The 26782-nt window shown below is 43.1% G+C and overlaps 1 protein-coding gene across 1 annotated transcript in view; it reads left to right on the forward strand.

The window, feature by feature from the left end:
• The first annotated feature begins 1789 nt into the window (after positions 1-1789).
• Positions 1790-26782, forward strand: part of COL17A1 (collagen, type XVII, alpha 1) — a 36230-nt gene continuing 11237 nt past the window's right edge. The window contains exons 1-35 of the mRNA XM_010285576.1: positions 1790-1844; positions 3430-3528; positions 5491-5628; positions 5981-6028; positions 6383-6418; positions 8012-8059; positions 8462-8605; positions 9579-9722; positions 10488-10559; positions 11577-11648; positions 12011-12076; positions 13365-13529; positions 13907-13996; positions 14136-14177; positions 14787-14936; positions 15392-15607; positions 16222-16260; positions 17244-17270; positions 17749-17775; positions 18279-18341; positions 18515-18619; positions 19117-19179; positions 19809-19844; positions 19985-20038; positions 20426-20461; positions 20661-20696; positions 21113-21175; positions 21558-21593; positions 21975-22046; positions 22413-22439; positions 23118-23153; positions 23664-23699; positions 23927-24007; positions 24995-25030; positions 25723-25803. Coding sequence (XP_010283878.1) covers positions 1790-1844; positions 3430-3528; positions 5491-5628; positions 5981-6028; positions 6383-6418; positions 8012-8059; positions 8462-8605; positions 9579-9722; positions 10488-10559; positions 11577-11648; positions 12011-12076; positions 13365-13529; positions 13907-13996; positions 14136-14177; positions 14787-14936; positions 15392-15607; positions 16222-16260; positions 17244-17270; positions 17749-17775; positions 18279-18341; positions 18515-18619; positions 19117-19179; positions 19809-19844; positions 19985-20038; positions 20426-20461; positions 20661-20696; positions 21113-21175; positions 21558-21593; positions 21975-22046; positions 22413-22439; positions 23118-23153; positions 23664-23699; positions 23927-24007; positions 24995-25030; positions 25723-25803 — 2539 coding nt within the window. The remainder of the gene's footprint in view (positions 1845-3429; positions 3529-5490; positions 5629-5980; positions 6029-6382; positions 6419-8011; positions 8060-8461; positions 8606-9578; positions 9723-10487; positions 10560-11576; positions 11649-12010; positions 12077-13364; positions 13530-13906; positions 13997-14135; positions 14178-14786; positions 14937-15391; positions 15608-16221; positions 16261-17243; positions 17271-17748; positions 17776-18278; positions 18342-18514; positions 18620-19116; positions 19180-19808; positions 19845-19984; positions 20039-20425; positions 20462-20660; positions 20697-21112; positions 21176-21557; positions 21594-21974; positions 22047-22412; positions 22440-23117; positions 23154-23663; positions 23700-23926; positions 24008-24994; positions 25031-25722; positions 25804-26782) is intronic.

Genomic DNA, 26782 nt, shown 5'->3' on the forward strand with positions numbered 1-26782 from the left:
GAGTTCTGGGGCTACAAAGCAGTAGGAAAGCAGCTTCCCAATATAAAGCTGTGTTCCCTGCCAAAAGCACTGGCAAAGCCAACAGCGCTGACATCTAGACAACAGCTTCCAGCATCTGTTTTTAGGGAAGGTTCTTGAAAGATGCTTCCACTGTTGATGCAATAAGGAAGAGTAGCAGAGATACTGCCTTTCTTTGGAGTGAATGACCAGGAACCCTTCTATTGCAGGGGATTGTCATCCTGCTAGAGGAGGAACTCTACTACCGTATAGAGCTCTGGTCTTGCATATACCTTGGAATCACCCCCTGGATAATCCTTTGGAAATCCCCAGTGTTAGCAAGCACTGTAAGGGCTGGGTAGTAGCCTGCTGCCAAGATAGTGTAAAGACTTGAATGTGGCCTCAGGAGCCCCATTTACAGGGCTCCTTAGCCGAGCTCAGGGTCTGGTTTGCAGAGTGAGGACTGTGGGCACTGTGCTGCATCCGACCTTGTGTTATTATTTATGCTTGGGCAGTACAGGCTTAACATCAAGGGAGCTACTTGGTAGACACTTTGCAGAAGGGTAAGTGGAATCATGAGGACCAAACACAAATGGTAGCAGAATTGGAGGGCATGGTCTTGTGTTCTGCTGGGCTCTAAAACTTGGAAGGAATTTTGGCCAAAGCTTTTTTTTTTAGTCTTAGCCTGCTAAGTGTGTAGTTTTTGGTACAGCTGGGCCTTCACTTTTAAGGAGAAGTTTTCAAATGCAGCAGAGAATTTTGGCCTATTATCGCCTTGTGCACAAATTAAAATCTTTTCCTTCTCATTGTTTGTGGCTGTACAAGATGAAACGTTACCTTAGAGAGACTAGGAGTGAGGAACTGTGTATTTCCCTCTGACAGAAGTATTTTCTTTTCTAGCTGGTGTTTCTTTTCCCCAATTACAACGTTTCTTTGTGGTATTCCTGCCTTGGCAGACAGTCATACCTCTGCTAGAAATTGTAATTTTGACAAGGGAGGGATCCAAGTCATGAAGAAGAGTACACACAGCATTCACAGCAGTGATTCCAGTATTGTGTAGAATGACCTGAGCTGGAATTTAATTAGATCATATTCCAAAGCCACAGACAGGACCTCCAAACTATCTCTGCTCTGCCTGTAAAGCAGGATAAAGCCCTTCCTACCTTAAGTTCCTTGCTGCTGAAAATAGGTAGTTTAAAGGTACATCCAGTGTTTTTCTGCTTCGCTGAAGTCAGTGCCGTTGCTTTAGCATCAACATACACTGAGAACACACGGTATTACTCTCAACAGCACAACAGTATCTCTGCTTAGGTTTTTCTGGCAGTACTGGCATGGTGCAGGTAGCTTACTCCTGGAACTGCCTGCTTTTCTAATGCTGTACTGTTGAGTCCTGCCCAGAGCAGAGATGTGGGAGTGGCATTTGGATCCTGTGGTTTTGATCAAGCCTTTATAGGAGCACAACTGGAGACCATAGTGTAGTGCAACAAACTCTAGATATAAATCCAGGTCTAAACTTCTCCAGCACTGAGTGGATTTGCTTCAATTGCCCCTATATCACCTGCTGTTTCAGCTCTGCTGCATTGTGCAGCATCCAGTTTTGTAGGCAAGTGGTGCTGGTCTGCTAGTAATACTCACATGGCTCTGGAAAGGCACTTCCTGGCATAGATGTCTTCCAGGCAGTCTAGTCCCCAGCTGAAGGGAGAAAAGTGATGGGACCTGTGGGGAGCTGTTGTTACCTCCTGTTTTTCTCAGTGCCCTGAGTCTCTCTGCTTTCCCTGCAGGTGGCAATGGTATGGATTCTGTAACAAAGAAAACGAGGCAAGATGGATCAGAAGTTACTGAAAGACGTAAGGAGAACATTTTTTATTTTTATGTCACACACCAAAAATCCCAGAAGCAGATGCCCAGTTTTGTAAGGGATTGAATTCTGAGCAGGGGTCCAGAACTAAATTCTGCACCTGTCCGTGGTCTCTCTGTTGAAGTCAGAATAAGGAATAGAATGAGCCAAGATCAGACATTGAGAGACATATAGCATGACTTGATTGATTGTTTAACCACAGACGATTGTCCTGTGGTAACATTTCTAGCCAGTAGTGGAGACATTTGGATTCTCCTCCTACCTCTGATGTCAATTTCCTATGTGGCCTAGAAAATGTTCTTTAGATATCTTTTTTGGCTGTGTATAAAAGAGAGGATAAGTTTCCTGCTGGCATTATGGGAATTAGCTAGTAGGAAGCTAGTAAGCGGTCTGACCATGGGCTTTACTGTTACAGCAATGTCTGTGGTTCAGAAGTGCCCAGAAATAATACTTCCATGTTTTACAGGGATTTTGTAAAGAAAAGAAGTCTCTCATGGCAGTGATGTTCTTAGTTACTGTAGAGTTAGAAAGGTCTGCAAACAAACACACAGCATTGTGTGCTAATGAGACTGCAGCCCGCAGGCAGCGTGGTCTTAAGGGACTCTTGTTTAAATGAGTCCACCTTCTTTGAATGAGTCATGCTCTTCCATGGAAATTAAGTAGAACACTGATCTCGTTTGGCTATATTAACATGCCATTACTTCTGCACCCTTTTCTTTCCTCAGTTATTACAGAGACTGTAACCACAAGACTGACGTCCTTACCACCCAGTAAGTAATTGTTAGTCATTACTTTACTTCTGCTCAGTGTTCTGTGCCCCTCCATGCTATTTGAATGCATTATTTCCATAAATCCCTGGGTGCAGCAGATCTCGGTGCAGAAAGACTTGCACTCAAAGAGAGGGTGTTTTCAGAAATGCCTCCCCCAAAATACTCTAGTTAGTGGAGAGAAGGAGCAGTATGTGGGGAACTGCCTGGGTGCTGTCAGAAACAAAGCCGCACAGTCCACTAAGACTGGTTAGACCAGACTCTCCAAGGGCTTAAGCCAAGATAGGGTCTCCAGTAGTGAGTGTCTCTTGGGGACAAGGGTCAAAAGTGGCCTGCGACCTCCACTGCTGGGGCTGCAGTGTATTCCCCTGTCATCTTACCCAGATGATGATGAGTGAATCTTTTTGGGTGATATCGGAGGTCATGGGTGATTTCTACCTTAGTGCAACAGGGTAGGGAAGAATCCTCCATGCTCTTTATACCACCATATTCTTGATTAGCTTGCTGCAGCTGGGTTGGAAAGGAATTGCACTATCTATCTCATTTATGATGAGGGTTAACAGGAGTATCCTTCAGCCCATGTATGGAGCAAAACTTGATTACAAACCTGCTGGGTCTGCAGTGTGAATGCTTATCTGCTCTGCCAAAACACTTCTCTGCAGTTCTGATATCTCACCAGACATGAAGCTATACTTGTAATTGAGTGTGAGGACAGCTTTGGGTACCTCCTGTCTTGTCTTGCAGTGTCTTTGCTCTTCTCATCTTTTACCCTGACAGAATGTCTCATTTTGTGCTCCTCTCTTCCAGAAGGAGGGAGCAGCAATGGGCTCAAAACATCATCTCACATTGGAGGGAGCGGAGTGGAAAAGAGGTCTTATACCCATGGCTGCAGCTATGTGACTTCAAGTAAGAAATTAAGACATTGCACGGTGAAGAAACAGAGAGCAAAGGCAGCATAAATGATCTGAGGAGAGATTCAGGGCAGGGAAGTAGGATGAGCCAGAGGTGAGGAAAACAGGGTTTATGCAAGTAGAAGTGGCAAATACTCAAAGCAAAGGTATCCCTTCCCTAAAGTTGGTTGTGAGGATGAGTCAGTAGATGGGAAAATTCCCGTTTTCCACAGGGAAAATTTCATTTCAGGAAAACAACGACAAAAATTGCCATTCCCACTGTTGTTAAGAATTCATCCAGAAACCAAATTTCCCTTCTTTCGAGTTTTCCAAATCACAATCTTTCTGACCATTTTTGTTCAAAAGACAGTTTTGATTAATCCTTTAGTTAATCTTGCTGAGGGTAGAATATTATTAAAGAACTTCCTAGAAAATATTTTCTTTTATGTGTGTGTCCATGGCTTTAGCACTTTGAACAGTCCGCCAGATTTTCTGGGTGTACTAAATCAGTATGTGTTGTCTACTCCATAAAAACAGGGTTCTTCTCTAACAGCATTCTTTGCCCAGCTGTTAGATTGTCATAGCAAAGGTTTCTCAAGAATAAGCTTCCTAGCCAGGCTTCAGGTACACCATTCTCTCTGTCCCCAGTGGGACACTGTATAACTATCCTTGTAGAAAACATTCTCCACGCTCCAAAAAAGCTGACAAACCAAAGGGAGTGAAGTGCCCTTTGGAAGCTCAACAGGAGAATTAACCATACCCAATAGATCTGACAGACACCTCCGTACCAATTAAAGACCAGAGTGTGGAATCACTTTCCTTCAGGGCAGATGTGAAGTAACTCCAATGAAGATGTCTGTCTAGTTGTCTGGACTAGCACCAGTCTGGGAACTGAATCCAGCCCTGCAAACTCAGACAATTCTGCAGGATTGCCATCTTCCTTGTTATTTCCTTTCAGTGTGTGGAAGAAGAGAAAAGAATCTGGACTTTAGAGATAATGAGCTCTTAAAGTTTCACAGGGCATTTTCTAACCTCTGCTTTCCCACTCTGCTTGCAGAATGCCTCCAACAGAGGCCTACTTGTCACTGTAGTTCTTTCTGCTGAATTAAGTGGAAAAGTTCCAGAACAAAACAGGTCCTTGTAGAGGAAAAAGTTGGCAAGAAAACACTCTGTTGAGATCACAAGGGCATGCTCTTTTTGCAGGGATGGGTAAACAATATCCAGTCTGATCCTACTGATCAGCATCACACTTTATCACAGGGCTCCCTTTTTGCTGCACTCCGATCATACTTGCATTAGATTTCATACAAGAGTATGAACACATTAGTTACGGCTGCTCAGTTCTTTCTCCACAGCACTGATGTGAATTAGGAAGGGAAATTCTTTCCTCTGTCTAAATTTAAAAGCCACTAATAACCTCCAGGCTGCCTTGGGCCTGACGCACACCTCCATCAATTCTGCAGAAAATAGACTGACTAAGGCATGACTAAGTGAGGGTGTGGATAGCTGCTTTGGAAGGGAAGTGGACTCATATCTGCTTTCCCTTATCTCATGAACTGCATCTTTCAGCACTTTGAGTTTGGCTTAACAGTCTCTCAGTTTTTGTGGTTGTGTCATATAACACTTGAGTTTACAGGTGGATCTGTATCCAAATCAAAACCCAGCACCATCCAGAGTCAGATTTATTCCTGCTCAGGGAATATGGCTCATTTATCCCCCTAGGCCAAAACCTGCTGTCATATATATCATTGACAAGACTTGTTTTGAAACCACAAAGCTAACCAACACTCCTCACTGCACTGAATGCTGAGGACAGTCAGAGTTAGACCCAAATGTGGTTCTTGCCCAGCTCTAGTTGTGAGGTACTGATGCAAATTTGTCCAGTTCAGAAGGCAGTAACATAAAGCACCCAGGGCATCCAGAGTGTACATCCAGGGCATATCTTCAATTTGCTGAGGGCATTTCGTTTTACCTATAGGTGGAAGTGGTAGATTGAATTCAGCATCATCATCTTCCAGCTACAGACAAGCCCAGTCTCCCAGCTCTACTCTTACCAAATCACCTGGCTCAACATTTGAAAGAAAAACCTATGTCAACCGCCATGCAACATATGAAGGTATCAAAGAGCATGCCATAGAAAGGAAGCAACATGTAGTGCACTCTGAGGTCTCATTAATGCAGGATTGTCCCAAATAGCACAAGAATCCCATTGTGTTTTTTCTAGGAAATAAGCCATCAGGGACACATTTTAATAATTAAGTCCTATTTATAGTATGCTCATTCCTAAAAGGAGTTGTGGTATATTTTTGTTGAAAGACATTAGCAGCTCTTTCACATAATATTGAATAGCTTTTTTTTTAATGGAAATGTTTGTTCCACTGGGATTAGACAATTACCAGAAGACATGTTTTGAAAGCTTTTAATGATCTTGTGTAAAGTATTAATGAACACCTTTCTGTTCTTTGCAGGGAGCTCCAGTGCCAACTCTTCTCCTGAGTTTCCCAGAAAAGAGTTTGGTATGTTCTTTTTAGAGCTGTTCCTCTGAACATTACCACAAGGTCATGTGAGTTGGTGACTATGGTGCTTTTTGCACATTGCTGTGTCTTGCTCTACCTATGCTGCCTCTCTATTGGGCAGTCAGTGCAGCTCCATGACTTTGGAGGAGTTATTTGGGATTTACATTAACAGCTGACAGCAGGGCCTCTAGCTGATACATATTCAAACAGAGGGTGCTATACCTGCTACCTTAAACTACTTTTGGGATGCTCTCCATATGGCATAGGACATGGGAACATGAACATGGGATGCTTCATAACATGGCACACAGGCAGTAAAGCCTAATATTGCTTTTCTCTCATTGCTGTTCACAGCATCTGCCTCCACGAGAGGGAGAAGCCAAAGTCGAGGTGAGTGATACTGTTCTTTTGGAAGTCTCCTTTGTTTTCTTCAGTATGATTCAGGTTGTGTTAAGTGGACCTATTCCTATCAACCAGTGTAAGCATAGAGCAGTTAGATGAGGTATGTGGATCTACACCACTGCACATGTGAACCATTTATCTGAAAGCAATTGCTTAAACAAGCTCGGTGTAAAAATTGACCCTAGTGAAAGTCACAGTGGTTTGGACTGTGTCAGAAAGGAGGATCTATTTGGGGACCTGCACATCTGGGGGCATAGTCTTCGATTTTGTCTGTTCACTACCATAAACTCAGTCCATCCATGCTCTGTGACCCACCTCTGACATATTTACAATAATTGTATTCAAGTTCCTCCTGCAATCTATCTTACAAACCATAAGGACATACCCTGAAATGATCTCATGCTGGTACTAAGGAGGTGGTGAGGAAATTATGGACTTGCTGTGGTCTGTTTAGCAAGCTCATTGTAAAGCTCTGCATTGTTTAAATCATTCAGCTTTTCCAATAATTTATTAACACTGTTGGGGAAAGCAGGATTGTATTGCTCTCTAAGAGTGTAATATCTGTTCCCAGTTGCTTGAAGAGGAAACTATAATGTCACTTTATCCAAGTTAATTTTAGTAGTGGATATAAATCAAAGTGTGCTCTTGCACACTATTCGCGGAGAGTATCACGGTTACCAATTATTCTGCCTCAGATCTTCACAGTCTCCTCTAGCACACTACGTACACTGAGCTCCCAGCAGAACTAGGCCATACATAATAAAACAGACACTAGAGAATCCGCTCCAGCTTCTCATATTACTTCAGCAAATAATTCTAATCCATCAGGCACATGAATGCCAAAGCTAGTGTTTCTTTTATAGTGCATGCACTATCACATTTCATCTTGAGCAGTATGTATCACATGTCCTCGCTGGCCAGTTTGCTTGTGGGTAACAAGTTTAAAGGCTTGCCCCAACCAAATCACATTAACTCTACAGTCTCCTGTGCTGGACAGTAAAAGTCAGTAATAAAATAGAGTACCTGATGAGAATGTTGGCTTAAAACTGGCATGATTACATTCAACGAGCCAAAAGAGAAGTCAGCAGGTTGTAAGAGACTAAATCGTACAGCCCATTGTAAGATGACAGTGCGAATTCTATCCAAGAAGTAGTAGGGAATTTGTGTATTTAGAAAGCTTCTTTTGGCTCTCTAGGTTTTTGTCCAGAACAATGATGATGATGATAATAATAACAACAACAACAACAACTAATAATAGTGCTGAGTGGGAATTATCAGTGTGATTGAGGACTGCATAATAAGGCCTTTTGTATGTCTGGCAGTATCAATGCTATTGTCTTCAACAGAGGCCCTCAATGAGTAAAATACAGCTCTCTGGAATTAAAAGTAGCAAAATGTCACCCCCTGCAAAAAGTCACCCAAGCCAATTTACAACCAATTCACATGGGCCATGAGTGCTGCTCAGATCAAGCAGCAAGACCGCAAGAAAGAAGAAATTCATTTCAGCCTAAAGATTCATTCCCAGCCCAGGGCACAAATGCATCTCACTCCATATTCATGATTTGCTTTTTCTCTTCACAGAAAGTGAAATACGAGTCCGACTGCAGAGTGCATCTCCATCTGGCAGATGTAAGTGCCACAGCTTTTATTCCAGGGCGATCAGGTGTAAGGCAGAGGGTGTTGCTGCTCTGGGTATGTCTGCAGTGTCTCTGGGACTCAATCTTCATGATGACAGATAACAGCCTGTCATTCTTTTTTTCCTGTTAAGAATGTTCATTTGTCTCCCCTTTCTGAACAAGGAAGCATGCTGTGGGTTACATGGTGATCTTGCAAGGATGTAGTTGTACTTAGTCCCAGAAATGAGGCCTTGAAGCTTTGTTATTAAGTAAGTGGCACCCCCAGAAGGCACCCCCAAAAAGTACAACTTCATAGACACAGATAAATTCCACTGAATGGTTTAGCCAGTGCAAGGTTATGGATCAGTGAAACAAGGGCTTTTGGGTGACTCTGGACACTTGCTTTTCCTGCCAGGGACAGAGTTGGATGATGTGAAACGTTTGCTGAAAGGAAGTCGATCAGCCAGCTGCAGCCCTACTCGATCACCGTCAAGTACACTCCCGATACCGAAAAAGGCTGTGGTGGAGACCAAGGTGGTTACTGAGAGCTCTCAGTCAGGTACTTTGCAGAGGATGGTTAGCAATGCTGGAGTCATTCCAAACATTATTTGCCATAAAAATACCCAGTTGCTAAGAACATCTGAGTGAGAATACATGTTCTCTGTCCCAGACAGTGGTGGCAATAGAGAAAAAGGGTCAGAATTCCGGAGGGCTGTGCAGATGTTGCCCAAACAAGAGCCATCTTGGGTAGCTTTCTAGTGACTTGTCTAATTTCCATAAAAATAAGCCAGTTCCTGCTGCCACCATCTTTAATTCAGAGGTGTTTCTGGCAGAAACAAGATCTTTAAGCAAACATGTCTTAGAGTGATTTGATCTATTATCTCCAAGCAAGGTGGAGACAGCATTTGTGTCAGTGATTGATTTATTGAACACACCACATGGTTCAGAGATCAGTAGAACTTGATAATAATAGAAGTGGTACTTAAAATGCTATAACCAGCTTTTATTATTTATAAGCCTCACCACAGTGCTTGAGGCAGTGGTATTCATGTTCACTCCACTGTCCTCCACCATTATCTAGGAACAAGCAATACCTTTTTTCTTGCAAATGGCTCAAATCCTGTCTAAAACTGGGAATTTTAGTCCAATACACAGAGCCACATGTGGGAAGCAAAAATCATATGTCCCCTGGTCCAGGATGATTTATTAACAGAATGACAGATCAAAGTGTTTTATTCTGTTATCATAGCATCTACAAGCAATGAAATCTCTTCAAGATGTTTTGTGAATGATCATACTATCAGGTCAATCTTTATTCCATTGGTTAAGATGCAGGTGGGCTGTAATCAGCTGGCATTTGAGATCAGTTATACCATGTTAACCTGGAGTCATTATGTTGATTCCACAAAGGTAATTGAAATTTAAGGCAGATGAAGTCGTTTGCTCTGTAAACCTACTAAACTACAACAGCATGCTGAGCCACAAGCCTGGTCTCATTGAAAACCACTTCTGTTTGTTTGGTTTTTTTACAGTGTCTGGGACTTATGATACAACTGTACTGAATACCGCCCTCCCTTCATACATGTGGTCCTCCACTCTGCCTGCTGGGTCTTCGCTTGGTGGATACCATAACAGCTCTTCCTTGATCAATGCTATGTCTCACTCTACAGGATCAGGTACGCTCCCTGGACCACCCAGGCTTGAAGGATGTAACTCTATACTGAAACTGTGTCAACAGCAGTGCTTTTTTTTTGCACAGCAAGACAAACTAAAATGATGGAAGAATTGAGATGGCAGGGGATATGCTTGAATTTTCTCTGGTTTTCTGTAACTTGGTGCTTTCTGCTTCTACACTGACTGTATTTGAAAATTCTTCTTTGTGAGAGTCTTTTGTCCTGACTGCCTGTTCTGTCACTAAACTTTGGTGATAGCTTTATCAATGAGGTCAGGCTCACATTCCCTATCAAAACTAGTTTTAGACTTTAGTTAACATTGGATTATCCTGGCCCATTGTAAGAAAGACTGGGTCTAACCCTTTGGTCCTCATACACTACAGTGTAATCAATAAGTGTTGAGGGTGCTTATACCTGTAAGGCCCACTTTTAAATGCCAGGGATGCTGCATTTCCTAGCTGGGAAATGGTATCAGGAAAAAACACAGGAAGCTTTATGACAGCACACTGTTAAGAGCTTCGCTTTCTCATGCTGTTTCATGATTGCAACTTGCCTGATGTAGGATTTTCTCCCCTTTGTCAGTTCAGTAAAAGAGTCGTTTGGTGTCACAGTTTTCAAGACTTTTCTTCTGTGCAATTATTGTGCATTTTCACTAACTGCATTTCCAAGTGACTCCGGCTCTTAATTTCTGTGACTATGCCACTGATCTTTGGGTGCTGGATTTCTGATTCTAGATAAGTAATAACATTTCACTTCCTCTTTTTGCAGTTTTTGGTGTTCCAAATAACCTGGCTCCCAGCAATCATACTCTGAATGCAGGCCTGAGCACTTCCTCTACAGGTCAGATTTTTCTCTTCTTCCCTTTACGCTTTCACAGCACCATAGTTCTGGCAGATAGATACAATGAAATAATACCTATATCATTCTGTTTCTCTTCTGTTCCTCATCTCAGTGTCAGCAGCTTGTCTGTTATGCCAGTTATTCTTTGGTTACGGTGGATTTATTCTGAGTCAGCCCTGCATAGCTGGTGTTAGCTCCTGACTTTTTATCTGGGAGACAGGGAAAACTAGAGATTTTCCAAGGAGAATAATTTGTCTTTTGAAAGCCATCTGTTAGGCCAGTTTGTTTCTTCTCTAGAACAGCTCAGGGCAATGCCTTAAAAAATAGTCATGTGTTCTAATCCATAAAGACCCACTGCTCTGTCACTTTTCCCTGTAATTTCCCTTTTCTTCACCTGGTTCATGACTTCCGGCAGACTTTCTTCAATGTTACTAAATTATTTCTTTTCCTTTCACAGTCACACACACTATGTCTACACAGCACAGTGTCACCATGCAGGGTCTCTGGGCCTGCAGAGAGAGCAGGGTGTGTGAGAGCAGTCTGTACACTGCAGTAATATTGCCACACTGATTCTGGCACCAAAGGTGCCACCTTCCAAGCCATTTGATTCTCTCTGGACAGTACTTTGACACATACTGTGTGCAGTTATCTCCCTAAATTTCCCTTAGTCAGACCAAGCCAGTTTTCTGAATTTACCTTTTTCCCCAAGTGCCTAACCTGCAGAAATGTCCATGCAGCCATGAGAGTGGCCTCGCAGTCTAGCTTGAGATAATGTTTTAAAATGGTCACCATTATTGTCCTGGGCCTACAATAACTTATACAGAAAAATGATCTAAGGAAGAAAACATCTTGTGGGAAACATCTCTGAACAGAAAAGCCTGTGATGCCTCCAGCTAGCTGGTGAAATTTCTTAGGAGAGGTTGTAATTATTATCATTGCTTTTGTTTTGTTTTTAGCCAGAATACCACCTGCACTGCAGGACTCCTGTAACTCCCTTTGCAATGTTTTTCTCTACAGTGTTTGGAGTTCAAAACAACCTGTCTCCAGGCTCTTCAACCCTGACCCAGAATGCTACTGCAGCCTCCGCAGGTCAGCAGAGAATTTAAGCTTAGAGAAAGTGTGAGGGTCACCAATGTGTGATGCCTTCTCCCACCTTTTCTGTAGTGACTAGAAAGTTCATATTGACAGAGGCTACTTCATCTTCTTGTGTGGAGCAGTGTGGTATGAGGGGGTATTGAGGAACATTTCCTCTGCTTTGCATGTGCAGGAACATCTCCCAGTGCCTATGTAAGCACTAGAGATTTGCTTGCTGGGGAAGCCCTTGCTTGTTTGAGTTGTCCTAGGTACCTTGAATGGGAAAAGATTTTTTAAATGGTGTGCAGCCCAAGATTGATGTGTGTAGGTACCTTGTTGTTCTTCATCTCTTTCATTCTCAAATTTCTTCATTGCAGCATATGGGATGAAGAACACTTCTCAGAGCAACACCATGGCAAGTACTGGTGTGTCTGCCTCAGCAGGTAAGTGTGTATTTCACAGTTGTTTAGCCATGGCCTTGTACAAGCATATCATCATAAAAATGAGTTTGAGATTCATCCAGCTGAGTGACATTAACACCTGGCTCCTCAGGAGCATGACTTGTCATTAGCCAAGTCTCCCTTCGGTACTTTTCTGAAAAGAAGGCAAATGATCCAGAAGCTAAGAATGAGCAAATGAGCTGGCCTGATTCAGATCTCCTCCACTTTGTGGTAACTCAGGTGATTTAATGGCAGCTATTTCTGCTCAACAAGCAGGTAACTGGATAGATCTCACATGTGAAATTGTGCTTCATTTGGAAGGTTGCTCTTAAACATAATTTTGCAGTAGTACAGCCCCAACAACTCAAAAATCAAGGAAGTGACTTATACATGATCAGAATCTTTTTTTTAATAAGAGAAGTTGAGGCCTTTCTACTGGCCTTTCATCCTTGAACGGTTGCGATTCATCTTTTCCAGCTTTTTTCTGCAACTCTCAGCTGTAAATTAGTCTTGCATTTTTTGTGTAAGGGAAGCCAAGTTTCTTTTGTAATCCAAGGACTCTCAAAATGAGGCTTAAAAATAGATGTAAATACCACAGAAGTTATGGTAACATTTCTAATACAGGTTTACTCCAGGTTTGTGCTAGAATAATGCAATAATACCATTCTGGTTATCTTGATTTTCGATGTTGTGACAATTTGTGTGCAAATTCAGGTTTGTACACTATTCCAGGCATACTCGATACTGCCTAATGGCAGAAGGGTGACCACACCGATGTTTTTGAGCCTTTTTTGGCCTGTGCCCAACCTCAGTAAGCTATAGTTCAATGCCTCACAACCATGCCCAGCTCCCAAGGATATGGAGTGCTTTGTGCTTGACAGCGTAGGTCTGCTAAACGTGCTCCTCAGCTTGAGCTGTGCTGGCTCTGATCACCCTTGAATGTCTCTCTCAGACTGAGTTTCTATAATTCTATAGTAAGTGTGTTTGAGAGGCGAAGAGGTTGTTAAGCAAATAATTTCTATATGTGATTGAATTCCAGATGCTCTCCATTTCTGGTAGCAGTTGTTCCCCTGCTAGTGAAATACAGATCTCTCAAGAAATCTAATGACATGCACAGCTCTCCTCTTGGCATCAGTGACCACTGTGTCTCTTACTGGGTGTTTGTGGTAGTGGCAACCCCAGTCACAATGGGACTACCTATTTTAATGAACAAAAGTATTGTAGCTTGTAGTTATGACTTGGTGGCCCACACTCATCTCCTCCTCTTTCCCATCCTTTATCAATATTCCAGGGGGAACTGTTTTGAGCTCCCAGGGAGATGACATTCTGCGCAAAGACTGCAAGTTCTTGCTGCTGGAGAAGGAGAATGCCCCAGCAAAGAAGGAGATGGAGCTCTTGATTATGACAAAGGACAGTGGCAAAGTCTTTAGTGCCTCTACCACTGGGCTTAATGGAGGTAACTTTTCTTCTTTGGGACGTGTGGATATGATGAAGGCAGAGAAATGGAGACTGATCATAGGAAAAGTTCGGAGTTCAGGACATTACACCTGACTCAACTCCCTGCAAGCCAAACAAGAAGCTCTGGCAAACACTTAGCCTTTAATTATGCCAGCTGCAATCCAGGGCTATCTTTTGCATTTGAAGCTCTGGAGTGCGCCTTGGAATATTTGACAAAGCTCAGGAACTCTGAAAGCAAAAAACTAGGTCTGGTTTAAACAGGCAGAGCTATTGTGTCTTCCCAATACAAAAACCAAAAACTTCTGCCAGTGAAAGAAGATAGGGCTCGTTGAACTTCTGGTGTAATGTTTTTAATTATATTCGGTTCCTGTTCAGGATCCTTTGTAGAAGACACCTTGAAGAAAGAGAAGCAGGGATTTTCCTCCTCTTACACTACGGATAATGGCCTAAAATCAGATGCAAATGGTAAGAGTTTGTCTCTATGGAAATGCAATAGAACTTTCTCCTTACACCTCCATTACTACCTTCCCCTTCCAAGCCCATGCTCTAAGCTTAATTATGCATAGAAAGACTGTTAAAACCTCTTTTACTGCTGTTAAAACAGGACTGAAATCTGTGCCAACAAGGGACAAAGCAACTTACGCAGGTAAGTGATGTAATTCAGTCTTTCATTGGAAGAAGCACCAAAGCACAATATCCAAAAAACCAATCATTCTTGAGTGACATTAATGATCTCTGTGCAATGACATCAGAGGGAGGGAATGTTCAGGAGGCTACTCTGTCTCTAATAAGTGGAGCACAGGCCAGAGAAACTGGTAGCAGTGATTTGATTGTGGATGAGTGGGCAGTTGGGGTATTTTTTTATTGCTGGAGAAAATTTGATAGCTGACTGTACAGCTGCATCCTGCTACCAGAAGAGTTTTATGGGGAGGAGAGGCCTCAGACAAATCATGCTGGCTACTGCTGTCATTTATGGCTCAAAACTGTACAAAAAATTGACCCCAAGAGGATCATGTTTTTCAGCAGTTATTTTAAAATTCACTGAGTGTTGTCCCCTGTTGGAATTCCCATTGGGCATGCTGTTCCCAGCTTCCACAGGGACTACAATTACACCTACCATGTGCAGAGTGGGGTGTAAAGATTTTTCTCCATAGCCCTATACAATGGATCAGACCTTGGTGTCCTTATTCTAAGAGATTCTTGACTCTGAAGTCAAGAAACTCATTAACCAGAAGACTGCCCTTCCCTCTTCTAGAAATACGAAATGGTGATGCAGGGGGTGCAATCGGATCAGCACCATCCTGGTGTCCCTGTGGTTCTTGCTGTAGCTGGTGGAAATGGCTCCTGGGTTTGCTTCTGGCCTGGTTGCTTCTCCTTGGATTGCTTTTTGGACTCATTGCTCTGGGTAAGAAATAACAGACTAACAAAATGTTGAATGGGGTAGAAAGACAAACAGAGGGTGTAAGCTGGCAAAGAGGCCAAAAACCGAGACATCAAGCCCAAGAACAGAGGAGGATCACATTCAGCTTGGTGGTGACTACCACCAAGATATTACAAGCAGATAGAAAGAACGGATAAGGAATAAAAACATTTGATGAGAGGTTATGTAGTCTTGGGGTGAGTAGGATAGGAAAACTCCTGAGATCTGAGATCTTACTTCTCAGAGACTAACAGATTCCAAAATTGTCATTTAAACTCCAGATATCCCTGCTAGAAAAAAAGGTACAAAGACTAATCCTGCAAAGCTCAGTGGCCATAGCTATCTGACAGAGTGTTGCATTGTGCCTGCTATTAGAAGTTGGTATTTCAGGCATGCATCTGTGGCAGCATGTTCCCTAGCATTTTACTTTAACCTTCCAGCCGAAGAAGTGAGAAAGCTGAAATCTCGTGTGGAAAACTTGGAAAAAATCAATGGCGGCCTCCTGACAATTAAGGACGGGAATTCAAAAATAGAAAAGGATGTTCCAAGAGTAGGTTTTCGTCAGGGTATTTCACCCTCTTCAACCTTCCAGTATGAAAATGAAGAGTCAGTTTGGTTAATGGTGAAGAACAGACTGAACAAGGAAATAGAACAAGGTGAGCAGAGTCAATGTCTGTGATGCTGCATGACACTGGATTATTTAAAGTGGAGCGGTATTTGATTGCCCAAGGGCCTAAAGACCAGGACTTTTAGAGTGCAATGAAGACTGTTAAAGATAGTGCTCTCACCTGTCCTCACAGACAGGCTGTGCTGGAGCTTAGAGTGCTGCCACTAACACTGGCAGTACATCCCTTAAAGCCAGCAGAAAAGGGAGAAGAAAGGAGGTTGTGAACATACCATCCTGTGCCAGGATGTATCAGGTTTGCTGTAGCAAGTGAGTTTTCCATTTTGAAAGATGTATGCAAAAGAATGAATCCACACCTTATTTCTCATGCTACTTTTGTTAGCAAGGGAAAGGTGATTTACTTCTGTTTAACAGATGATGGAAATAGGTTAAGAAAAGAGGAGTCTACATTCTCTCAGATTCAGAATTTTCATGGATTTGCAAAAGCAAATTTGCTAAGGGTACTCTACTTACAAAACCATGCTGTGCTTGCTAGCCTGTGCTGCCTGCAGCCTCAAAATCCAAACAGAAGGATCCTTGTACATGAAGAGAGTAGCTATTCTGTTGCATAATGCAGTCTAACAGCCCCTTCACTTCCTGTTACAGGCTACTTCCGAGGGGAGAGAGGAGAACCTGGTGAGAAAGGTAAAGCCATGGAGTCCTTCTCTTCCCATGTCCTATTCCTTGGCTCTGGCAATGCACAACTTTGGAGTGGATGTTGCCACAAAAGGCAATTGGCAGTGTGAAAGATGAAGCTGGTTTATACTTGAAAAAAAGAGTCATAAAATCAGTATGTTGGAAACAACCTTTAAGATCATCAAGTCCAACCATAAAACTAGCGCTGCTAAATCCACCATTAAACCGTGTCCCTAAGCACCATATCTATGTGTCTTTTAAATACCTCTGGGGATAGTGACTCAACCACTTCCCTGGGCAGCCTGTTCCAATGCTTGACAACTCTTTTGGTGAAGAAATTTTTCCTAATATCCAATCTAATCCTCTCCTGGTGCAACTTGAAGCCATTACCTCTCATCCTATCGCTTGTTACTTGGGAGAAGAGACGCCCACCTTGCTACAACCTCCTTTCAGGTAGTTGTAGAGAGTGATAAGGTCTCACCTGAACCTCCTTTTCTCCAGGCTAAACAACCCCAGCTCCCTCAGCCGCTCCTTGCAAGACCTGTGCTCTAGACCCTTCACCAGCTTCATTGCCCTTGTTTGGACATGCTCCAGCACCTCAATGCCTTTCTTGTAGTGAGGGGCCTAAACCTGAACACAGTATTCGAGGTACAGTCTTGCCAATGCCAAGTACAGGGGCACAATCACTTCTCTAGTCCTGCTAGAGTGCAAAGATAGTTTGCCCCATAGAGGCATGTAGAAGGGCCTGATCCCATGCAGAACCAATACAGGAGATCCAGTCTTGCATTCTGCCAGTGTGAAAGGCCAGATCCCGTTTGCCACTAGTGGGATGGGTCTGATCCTGCACTACTCAAATGTGAAGTGTCCCTGTTCACCCAGAACTCCTTCACATGTCATTGAAGGTGGGAAAGCAAATAGAAAAACAAAACAAATGCGTAATCACTGGAAATACCTCTGGATCTCTCCTGATTTTTTTTTCCCTCTTTTCTCAGGTGACATGGGAATGCAAGGTCCCAGAGGTGAGTCTGGAGTCACCTGCTTTCTCGGGTAGATTGGCAGTCTGCCATAGGGCCTGGGTAACATGGAGTTTCGTTACTCCAGAAGTTAGATAGAGAAGCTGATGCATTCTGTAGTTCAGATATTGTTGTGACAGTTGGGTTTTTTTGCTCTTCTTCTGGACAAAGACAGTTTTAGAGTTTACAGTAGAAGAGAGAACAGATCTCACTTTGAATCTGGAAACTTCCTTCACCTGGACAAAAGTCATTCCTGAAGCCAAGCTGTACCTGGTTTAATCACAGAGTGCTTCAGAGGATTTTGCGTGGTGTGAATGATTCAATCCATTGCATAAGTACAAGGAGAGCAATGTCATATTGATGGAGACAGTAGAACTTGTAAATATGCCAGTAGCATAAACTCCTTTTTTATGGGGGTGAAGGTTGGCAAAAGTGAGAAACAGGGAAGACCTGTTCATCACTGACTGTCTGTTTCTTTCTACAGGAGAGCGAGGACTTCCTGGTGTTCCAGGTGGGCAGTAGTACAATTCTGCTTTGAGAGAGGACATTTAGTGACATTACTGTAGGCAAGAATGAATTTTGCACTGCAAAAGTAGCTCAAGGTGGTTCTCTAAAGAGTCCATATTTAGCATAGACTAAGTCATTTGACTAGTACCTTGGTGCTGAAGCTACAGACAGCTCAGAGACTTGGATATAAGCAAGGCCTCAGCCTGACTTCCGCTTAGTTGAACATGCCTAATTTGGGGGTGTGAAGATCCCAATTTTCTTTCCTACTGAAAGAAAATCCTCTTTGAAAGAGTCCTATAGCTGTGTGAATACTTAGCCCAACTTCCCTGTGCTCTTATATTTATTGTGTTCTTCTAAAGAGATCCCTGTTCAAGTACCTACCTTCCAAGAAATAGATTTACCCCAGCGGACGAATCCCTCCAGGCTTCAGGTTTCCCTAATTTGCATGTTATACTTTCATGGCACACAGACAAGGAGTCTGAACACTTGTTGTGTTTTTCTTTACAGGTATTCCTGGTCCAATTGGGCATCAAGGACCAGAAGGTCCGAAAGGACAGAAAGGCAGCATGGGTAAGCATCTCTATCAATGCTGTGAGTCTCTCACAACTGATTGACACATGGCATGGGAATACAGACACCAGACTGGTGTGATCATTGCCTTCACCCATGGAAGTGGCAGCGGATCCTCTTGCCCAAGGTCTCCCATAAAGACACCTTTTTTTACAGGCATTTGTTTCCTGTAGGTGATCCTGGAATGGAAGGTCCCATGGGACAAAGAGGTCGAGAAGGGCTACCAGGGCCTCGAGGGGAGCCTGGACCACCTGGATTTGGAGAAAAAGGAGACAGAGGTAGGAACTAGGTGTCCCATTCTTGGATAAAGCAGAGATGGACAAAAGCTAGAGTTTGGTCCCAATTTATAAAACACCTCAGTGGTAGAATTTAATTTGATTATTCAAATACAGATTTCATTTCAGACATTTCCCAGTACAGCTAAATCTGGCCTAAGGGATTTTTTTACCAAACTTACAATGGGTAAACAAGGGTTGTTTTGGTTTGCCAGGTCTCACAGTCAGGTTTGAGTCTGGCAGAACCAAAAGCACTTAGTATCATTATCATCTTCTTCCCTGTTGTCCAAGTCACCAAAGCTGGCTGATTTATCTTGCTCATCCTGAACCCAGTGAGATGGGATTTTTTTCTTGGACAATGCATGTTTATTTGGGTGTTTTGAATTGACCAGCAGATTATTCATGACACTTGCCAGAGAAAGAATAACATGAGATGGGATTATGGAAAAGTGGGATCATGGTTGTATTCTACAGTGTCTATTCATGCTGTTATTCTGCAGGTGGTGTTGGTGAGCCAGGTCCTCCAGGGCCACCTGGTCCCCCAGGTTCTGCTGGCCTTAAAGGTAAATATGAAGATGGACAGAGAAAGCCTAGCAGACTTGTTAGGTGTAAATGACCACTGTTTCACTTGTGTTGCACTGCAGTAATCAGAAAAGTGAAGTAATGGTCCTCATTTAGATAAAATTTACTTTGGTCAGTACACATAAGCTTTGGAGATTTTTAGTGAGAATGGGGATTGGCAGGGAGGTTTCTCAAAACACCAATCTTTAAGATGTGTGATGTTTCCAGATGTTTTTTCTCTGCTTTCAGAAATAATAAGGTAAACTCCATATCCCTAACAGACTTCTAACAGAGTTAGAGCTCTACATTCCATGTAACTGCGATAAAAATTGCAATATAAAAAAATGAGTCCCACCTGAAGCACAGATCCCAGCATCTCAGCCAAGATGGAAGGCTTGAGTCTTTTTACCTTACTTTAGGGAAAACTACTTCCTCTGTGTCACAAATAAGTTGGGTAGATTTGTTGTCCTGGTTTTGAGGATGCCAGTGATGCAAATTGTTCCACTGGTGGGGGAATTCCAATCTGCTAAATACCTACTGGGTTGTGGATGCTGTTGGGCAAACCAAAACAGCTTTGTTCATTTTCTAATTGTGGTGTTACTGAAAGAAAATTCATGTTCCTTATTCACAGGTCTGATGGGTTCTCCAGGCCCACAAGGTCCTCCAGGTGAGTGCTGTATCCTTTGCTATGGCATCTAGAGGCTCTAGAAAACCAAACCAGAGAGACATCTTCTCACAGTTTTTCTTCTTCAGTGTTGCATAATGGTGAGTGGGAAGAATTAAACCCCGCATATAATTTTTCTGCAGGTCCTCCCGGCTTACAAGGATTTAGAGGAGAAGCAGGTCTCCCAGGTGCTAAAGGTAAGCTTCGTTTCCTCCCTGCAATTACAGCAGCACTAGCTGGTGTGCTTTTCTAGCCCTGCTCTGAGCAGCAGACTTGGTCTGAGCATGTAGTATTTTGATGCTAGGGGCAAAGAAAAGCATAAGACTGAGGAAAGGGAAGGAGGAACTAAAATTAATCAGTGATTGCAAGCAAATATTGAGAAATACAAGAGTCACAGAGGTAATAGAACAGTCTAGGTGAGGAAACATGGTTGGATGAATGGAGCTGTGTTGAAGGAAAGGAATTTGTGGTTTGAGTTTGATATCAGAGTGTCTCTATTTCCCCTATGATTTTTCTTGATGTATGAAATTCCTTTCCCTTCTGACTTATCATTACTATTCTTCAATCATCCATATATCTTTCAGGTGAGAAAGGAGCCACTGGAGCCCCTGGACCCAAAGGTATGTTGATCAATTAGATATCTTTTGTGGATATTTTCTTTAGATTCCTTTAGATAGGGATACTGTCTGTGGATATTAACCCTATCCTTCTTTAGCTTTTTCTTCTATACTCTTGTCAGAAAGAAGACTTTATTTACTCTGATGGAAATATTTTACAATGAAACAATCTCACAGAATCCTTCCCTTTTTTGTATCACAGGTGATCAGGGTGAGAAGGGTTCTCGTGGAATGACAGGTCAGTGGATTCTTTTCCTGCAGTAACAACCTATCTAATATACACATGCATTATTTGAGTTTTCAAATAACAGTATAGCCCAGCAAATCCCAGTTAGCTTTCTGAAAAAGTATAATGATGTTGTTGGTTATAGAAGTTTTATTTTTGCACACAAGTTTTAAACAAATAGATCCCATTCTTGATTCCAGTAATCTTGGTAGCAATCTTTGTATTTCGCTTTAGGGAAATTCTCCCTCACATGCCCTGTATTCACATCACTTGAGCTTTTCTAATGCCCAGAGACAGTCACAAATCATGAGGCCTCAACATCCTGTCAATGCTGGTTTTCAACTGCAAAGCACCAAATATTGCTGACAGTCATAAACTGTACCTTCACCAAGATTTGTTTGATTCATTTTCATGCCATTTTGCTACAGGTGAACAGGGATCAAGAGGAATGCCTGGTCCTCCAGGAGAGCCAGGAGCTAAAGGACCTGTAGGTGGGTAACAGAAAACAGCTGTGTTTATATGCAGGGCAATGTCATTTTCACAGTGTGTTTCTATGAGCACAGACAAGAAAACAAAATGGGAGTGGAATCATACTGGTTGTGATCCGAGGTCTATTCTCTAGATAGCTAAGATAAGCCTGTATACTCAGAAAAGATGCCCTACAGTTAAGTTTCAGATGAATGTTTTCCGGATAAGTAGATCCAAGTTCAGTAACTGCAGCCAAGGTTTCTTTCAGATGCAGTATGATGAAAAGCCTCTTTTCATCATCAAAACACACTCTCTTGTGTTTAGGGCTGTGCTCTGCTTAGGAGGAGGACAGGGCAACTGTGGTACTATTTCAGTGGTCCCTAACAACCTTTTTTCTTTGGACAGGACAAGCTGGCCGTGATGGACAGCAAGGTGAAAAAGGTAAGGGATTCCTTTGGGGTAGAAGTGCAGGTGTTTCCTGATTTGGCAGGAGGTTGATTTGCAAAAGGGGTGGGAGAGAAGATGGCAGTAGATTGATATTCTGGGATCTTGCTGTCTCAGAAGAACTGTAGAGTCAGCCATGTAAGCATGGAACTGAGACATATAATGGAGCTGGCTGTAAACTTGTGACAGAGTTCTTCTCACTACAGAACTCTTCTGTCACTGATGTTGATCTCCCAGACACTGATGCTGAAAATGGCCATTTGGCTATGAGGATACAATAGGTGGAAAGTGCTGCAGACAGCTGGTGGCCAAGCTTGAATGGATCGGTAGATTGTAAGGCAGTAACTTCTGGCTTGTTAATGGTGATTATAACCCTAGGTGAACCAGGTCTTATGGGAATGCCAGGAGCCCGAGGCCCTCCAGGACCTGCTGGAGATGCAGGACAGCCAGGTAAAAGCATACAGAGAACAAAAATACTTTTTGCTCGGTCAGGAACACAGATGTCTTTGTCAACAAATTCCAGTCTTAATTTGAAGTTAAGGCTGGCAAAGGGTCTCTGTACTGTAAGACGACGATGAAAGGAAAACACGCAGAGAGTCCAGACCCTTTGTGATGTCAGTGTTGCACACACTGCAAATAAGAACATTGGCTACCATGAGCCAGTGTTCTATTTACATACCAGATGCTGGGCCAATTTACACCACTGGTGGACTGTGTGCTATAATTTTAAGTAACTATAATCTTTTTCTCTCTGTCTGTCCTTTCCCCACCTGAAATTTGTTTAGACATCTTACAATTGTTGTCTTTTTCTGTCAGGTCTCACAGGACCCCAAGGACCTCCAGGTAGGCTTTTCCACTGTGTTCTAATTTATCAATGACACACTTTGATACGGGCTCAAAAAAACCTTGTATTTTCCCTCTGTGCTGCCTGGGGCTTCCAAAGTGATTTCCCAAGGCTTCTGCATCTCCTCTGGTTTTTGAGACAGGTTTTGTGGTTGGTGTGTAATTTTTGAGGAATGCAGGGCCTTGGAGCGTTGAAAATTTGCCTCTCCCCAAAACATAGTTTACAACAAATAATGTGTTTCAGTTCCCTATGCATCACTGAAAAGTCCTTCTAATCAGCACAGAAACAGAGGGGAGAGGATGTAGCAATAGAAGTGGAAACAGAGAATGTGACATCTGAAAACAGAGGTGGTTTGGGGGCAAGTCACCAGGGAGTTTATCCAGGAGCCTCAGGACAGGGAGCAGCACCTGGAAGAAACTACATGTAAATCTAGGGAGCAGTGCCATCATCCAAGGAGCAGTGGGAGAAGGGAAGCCCTTACCTATGCCCAGGGACACTACCATTCTCAGTGCACTGTGAATTCCTCCATTTGCTGTTAGGGACCTGCTTATAAATGCTGAAAGCCAGGTCGCTCCTTCTATAAGCCCACAAGTGAAACTCAGCTGAGGTACCTGGAAAAAATAGAGCAAACAATATTTGCACTAACCATTTTAAATTGTTCATCTATCTCATATCAGGACTTCCAGGCAACCCAGGCCGACCAGGGGCTAAAGGTGAGTTTTGTTTCTTCCCCAATACTCATTTTCTCTGCAAGCACTTCATTTTAGGGAGGATTTGCTGCTCTGCTGACCAGTCCCTGAATCAACAGTGGCATCTAGTGGCTTTAGGAAGGGAAGGTTTGAGAAACGGTAGCCAAAGCTTCCATGAGCGTACGCGAAAGGCAGGGCATCTGCTGAGGCACTCAGCATGATGGTTCTCCACTAAGAAAACCTTAGCAAACCTGGTTCTGCCCTGAGCATATAAGTAGGATGTGTAGTGACTCAGATAAATCAAGGCCTGTTGCCTATTCTAGCAGATGTAGTGCTTGGAAAGCTGATCAGAGGATATCTATGGATTAGCTAAGCTCTGTTGCTTCCCCCATGACCTTCCAGTGCTATAACTTCTCAGACGAGAGATCGAGGGCAAAAAGAACAGAAATCACGTGTTTAATAAGACAATGTCATTGAGCTAGTGACAAATCTTCCCCAAAAAAGAAGTTAATCTTCATCTCTCTGTTTTCTTAGGAGAACCTGGAGCTCCAGGAAAAGTCATAAGTGCTGGTATGTGGTGCTGTGAGAGTTCTAACACTTCTGCTTTTGGAGAATTTTCTCTGGTTTTTGTTATGTGTCCTAAATTCATCTCGACTGTGTGTCAGACCTGTACTGGGGCTCCCTGTGTTGGGAGAATACATATGCTATAGATGTGTGATTCTTTAATGATAGATTTGTTATGCTTTCGCTGGATGTGTGTATATATGTGTATATGTGCAAGTGTGTTTGTGTTTCAGAGGGTTCGTCAGCTATTGCTCTGCCAGGCCCACCAGGTCCCCCAGGCCCAGCCGGCCCCACTGGACCCCCAGGTGTTCCAGGTGAGGAAGCTGCTCCTCTGCTGTGTTTTTTGCAGGCAGCTTACATTGCTGTGCATCCAGTTCTTAATGTGCGGTGTTTATTGTCTCTGCCAGGCTGCCCTGTCTGGGAGGCAAGATTGCTCAGTCAGGATTCATGGTCCTCACCCTTCCCTGCAGAAAAACCAAGATCTCAGGCTGAGTTAGGAAGGCAGCAGCCTCAAGGGAGAAATGGGATACAATCACAGGGGGAAGGACAGAAGGGAGGGCTGAGAAGATGAAGGAACTGGGAACACTGTTGTTGTCCTTTGATCTGATGAGTGCAAAGTAGTGATAGGTCAAATCCAGTGAGTAGAATCAAGCTCTTTTGCCTCTCAGGAAAGCAGGCTGGTGTCTAATCCCTTTCCTGGCACTGTTACTGAAATCAGGAAGTGCTTGTTTTCCAGTCTTAGCTTTGAACTCAAGACAGCAGAAATCCCACATGAGCATCTACAAATCTTTCACATAAATACACACACACACACAGACTCTGGCTGTGCATGAGCTTGGTCCTCAGACTTCTCTGTCCCAAGTCACATGCTGCCCTCCAGCATGCTGGTGTCAGACAGCAGAGTTCCTGAGCCCTGGTTCCCATGGTGCTTCTGTGCTTCTGCCAGCTGTATTTGGAGCTGGTTTGGTAGAGCTAGCCTCAGTTTGCAGCAGGGAATGTGAGAGAAGGGTTAGGCCTATTGCATTTCTGTTGTGGTCAGTGACATTCTGGTTGATTCTAAGTCTAAGAGGCACCAAGCACTTTAATTGCCACATGATGGAAAATAAGCCTCTTCTTCAGAGCTTCAAGTAATACATGGCACATTGATGAATTCAAACTCCATAGCGATTCCATGTACTTGTGCAGACAAATACATTATTTGATAGTCTTAGTTCTTATAAAAGGTCTATTGATTCTTTCCTGGTACTATAAAATACAACCAGGAAAATCTAATGCAATGTGTTTTTTTCCTTTGAAACCAGGTCCTGTTGGACCAGCTGGTCTCCCTGGACAGCAAGGTACTATTCTCCATCAGCTTTGATTCTGTTTCTTAAGAGAACTGGATTCATTAGTTTTCCTTTGTTTCTAATTCTGTCAGCCCTTGGCACAAACTCTTTCCATTGTGTTTGCATATTTCTTCCTTTCAGTTCATTTTGCTGCATTATTTGGCTTAATTAATCTTGTATAGAATTTCTATTCTTTTTTTTTTTTTTCCCAGGGAAGGAATGAGGGTGGTAATAGCCAGCATGATATGGATGCTGCAAATGTCTTTTTTTTTTCTTATGTTATTTCTTCCGGAGGCTGGTATTCCTAAGGCACTTCTCAAGTGTAGTTGCCTTTCTGTGGTAGAGGATATAGCCCAGCTGGATACCTCCTGCCATTTTGAAAAGTGGGAGAACAAACTAGAGCCAAGCTGGGAATAATGTCACTGTGAAACCATTGCCAGTTGGACAGACATCTGTTTGGAAGGGCCTGAACAGAGATGACTCTTAAGAACCTTTCTTAGCTGGTTTTCTATGATCCTGTTAGAGCAAATTGTGCAGTAATTTCCATGTTTGAATGCAGTCTCCCTCAGAGCCAGGACTGAGTTCATGCTCTCAGTTCACACAAGCGAAGTGTGAACCTGTTGTCAGGGAGGTGAGGATTGGGTACAAAATGTCACCCTCTCTCAGTTACATAATTCACTTTCTCTTTTTTTGTCCTGAAAAAGGTCCACGGGGTGAGAAAGGATCCCCGGGTGAAGCTGTGGTAGAAACTATCAAAACAGAAGTCTCATCATTAGCATCTCAAAGTAAGTTGGCCTGTCTTTCTACTCCTTTGCTTGGAGAGGTCCCAGAGGCCTCAAGGCCTGCTTGCAGCTAACAGGAGATGCCTCTACCTCTTTCCCCTCAATGTGAGGCAGGGCAAGCATGTGTGTGTCTGTTCAGTGCTGGGACAGCAATACCGGCTACCATTTCTGCTCTCTTTCTCATCTGTGCATCGCAAAGTGCTTTCAAAAGGAGGTAGATGGCATCAGGCCCATGTCACAGAGAGGAAAGCTAAGTGAACAATCCCTAATAGCAGAGGTGGTCACAGAGCTGTGAGGTTTCAGCTTGGCCTTTTTAGCCACTGTGTTTGCACAGGGCAGTTCCCTATGTAATATGAACTCAGAGCCATCTGTAAGAGGAGACCCAGTTTGAAAAGGCATGTTGATCTGAGCGACAGAAATTGAAATCTCTCTGTGAATTACAGGACAAATTCACAGGGCAACAAATGCTGTTTAAGATGAAAATAAGTGGAGCAGAACAGAATAGTTTAGCAGCATCCCAGTCTGTGCAATACCAGATGTGTAGTGCACTTACAGTCAGTATTCCTAGGGCCTGGGACCTCTGCAAGTGTGCAGGAGGGGCAAGGTAGAGGAGGGCATAAAATCATAAATGGTCCTTGCCTGGTCACCATCTGAATGGGAACATGTAGATCCAGATCATGCTTCAGTACTGTCCCATCCCCCATTCAGGAGTCTTGGATCTCAGCATCACTGAACTTTGAGTTTGTGCCTTAGCTTGGAGGTGAGGATACATCTCCAATCAACATAACACAGTGCAGCTACTTGTTAAATATTGGCCGTATAATGTTCTCCTCCCAAAACTTGCCCCTCTTAGAAAGAAGCTTTCCTCTCCTTGAAAGTTCTTTCCCTCCTTCTCTAGCCTTTGAGTCATTTGCTCTTTCCTCAGCAACCATTACTCTGAAGGAACCATTACTCTCTGAAGGAGACACCTCCTCCCTGTTTA

Source organism: Phaethon lepturus, unplaced genomic scaffold (assembly GCF_000687285.1).
Source record: "Phaethon lepturus isolate BGI_N335 unplaced genomic scaffold, ASM68728v1 scaffold21624, whole genome shotgun sequence".
Classification (NCBI taxonomy): Eukaryota; Metazoa; Chordata; class Aves; order Phaethontiformes; family Phaethontidae; genus Phaethon; species Phaethon lepturus.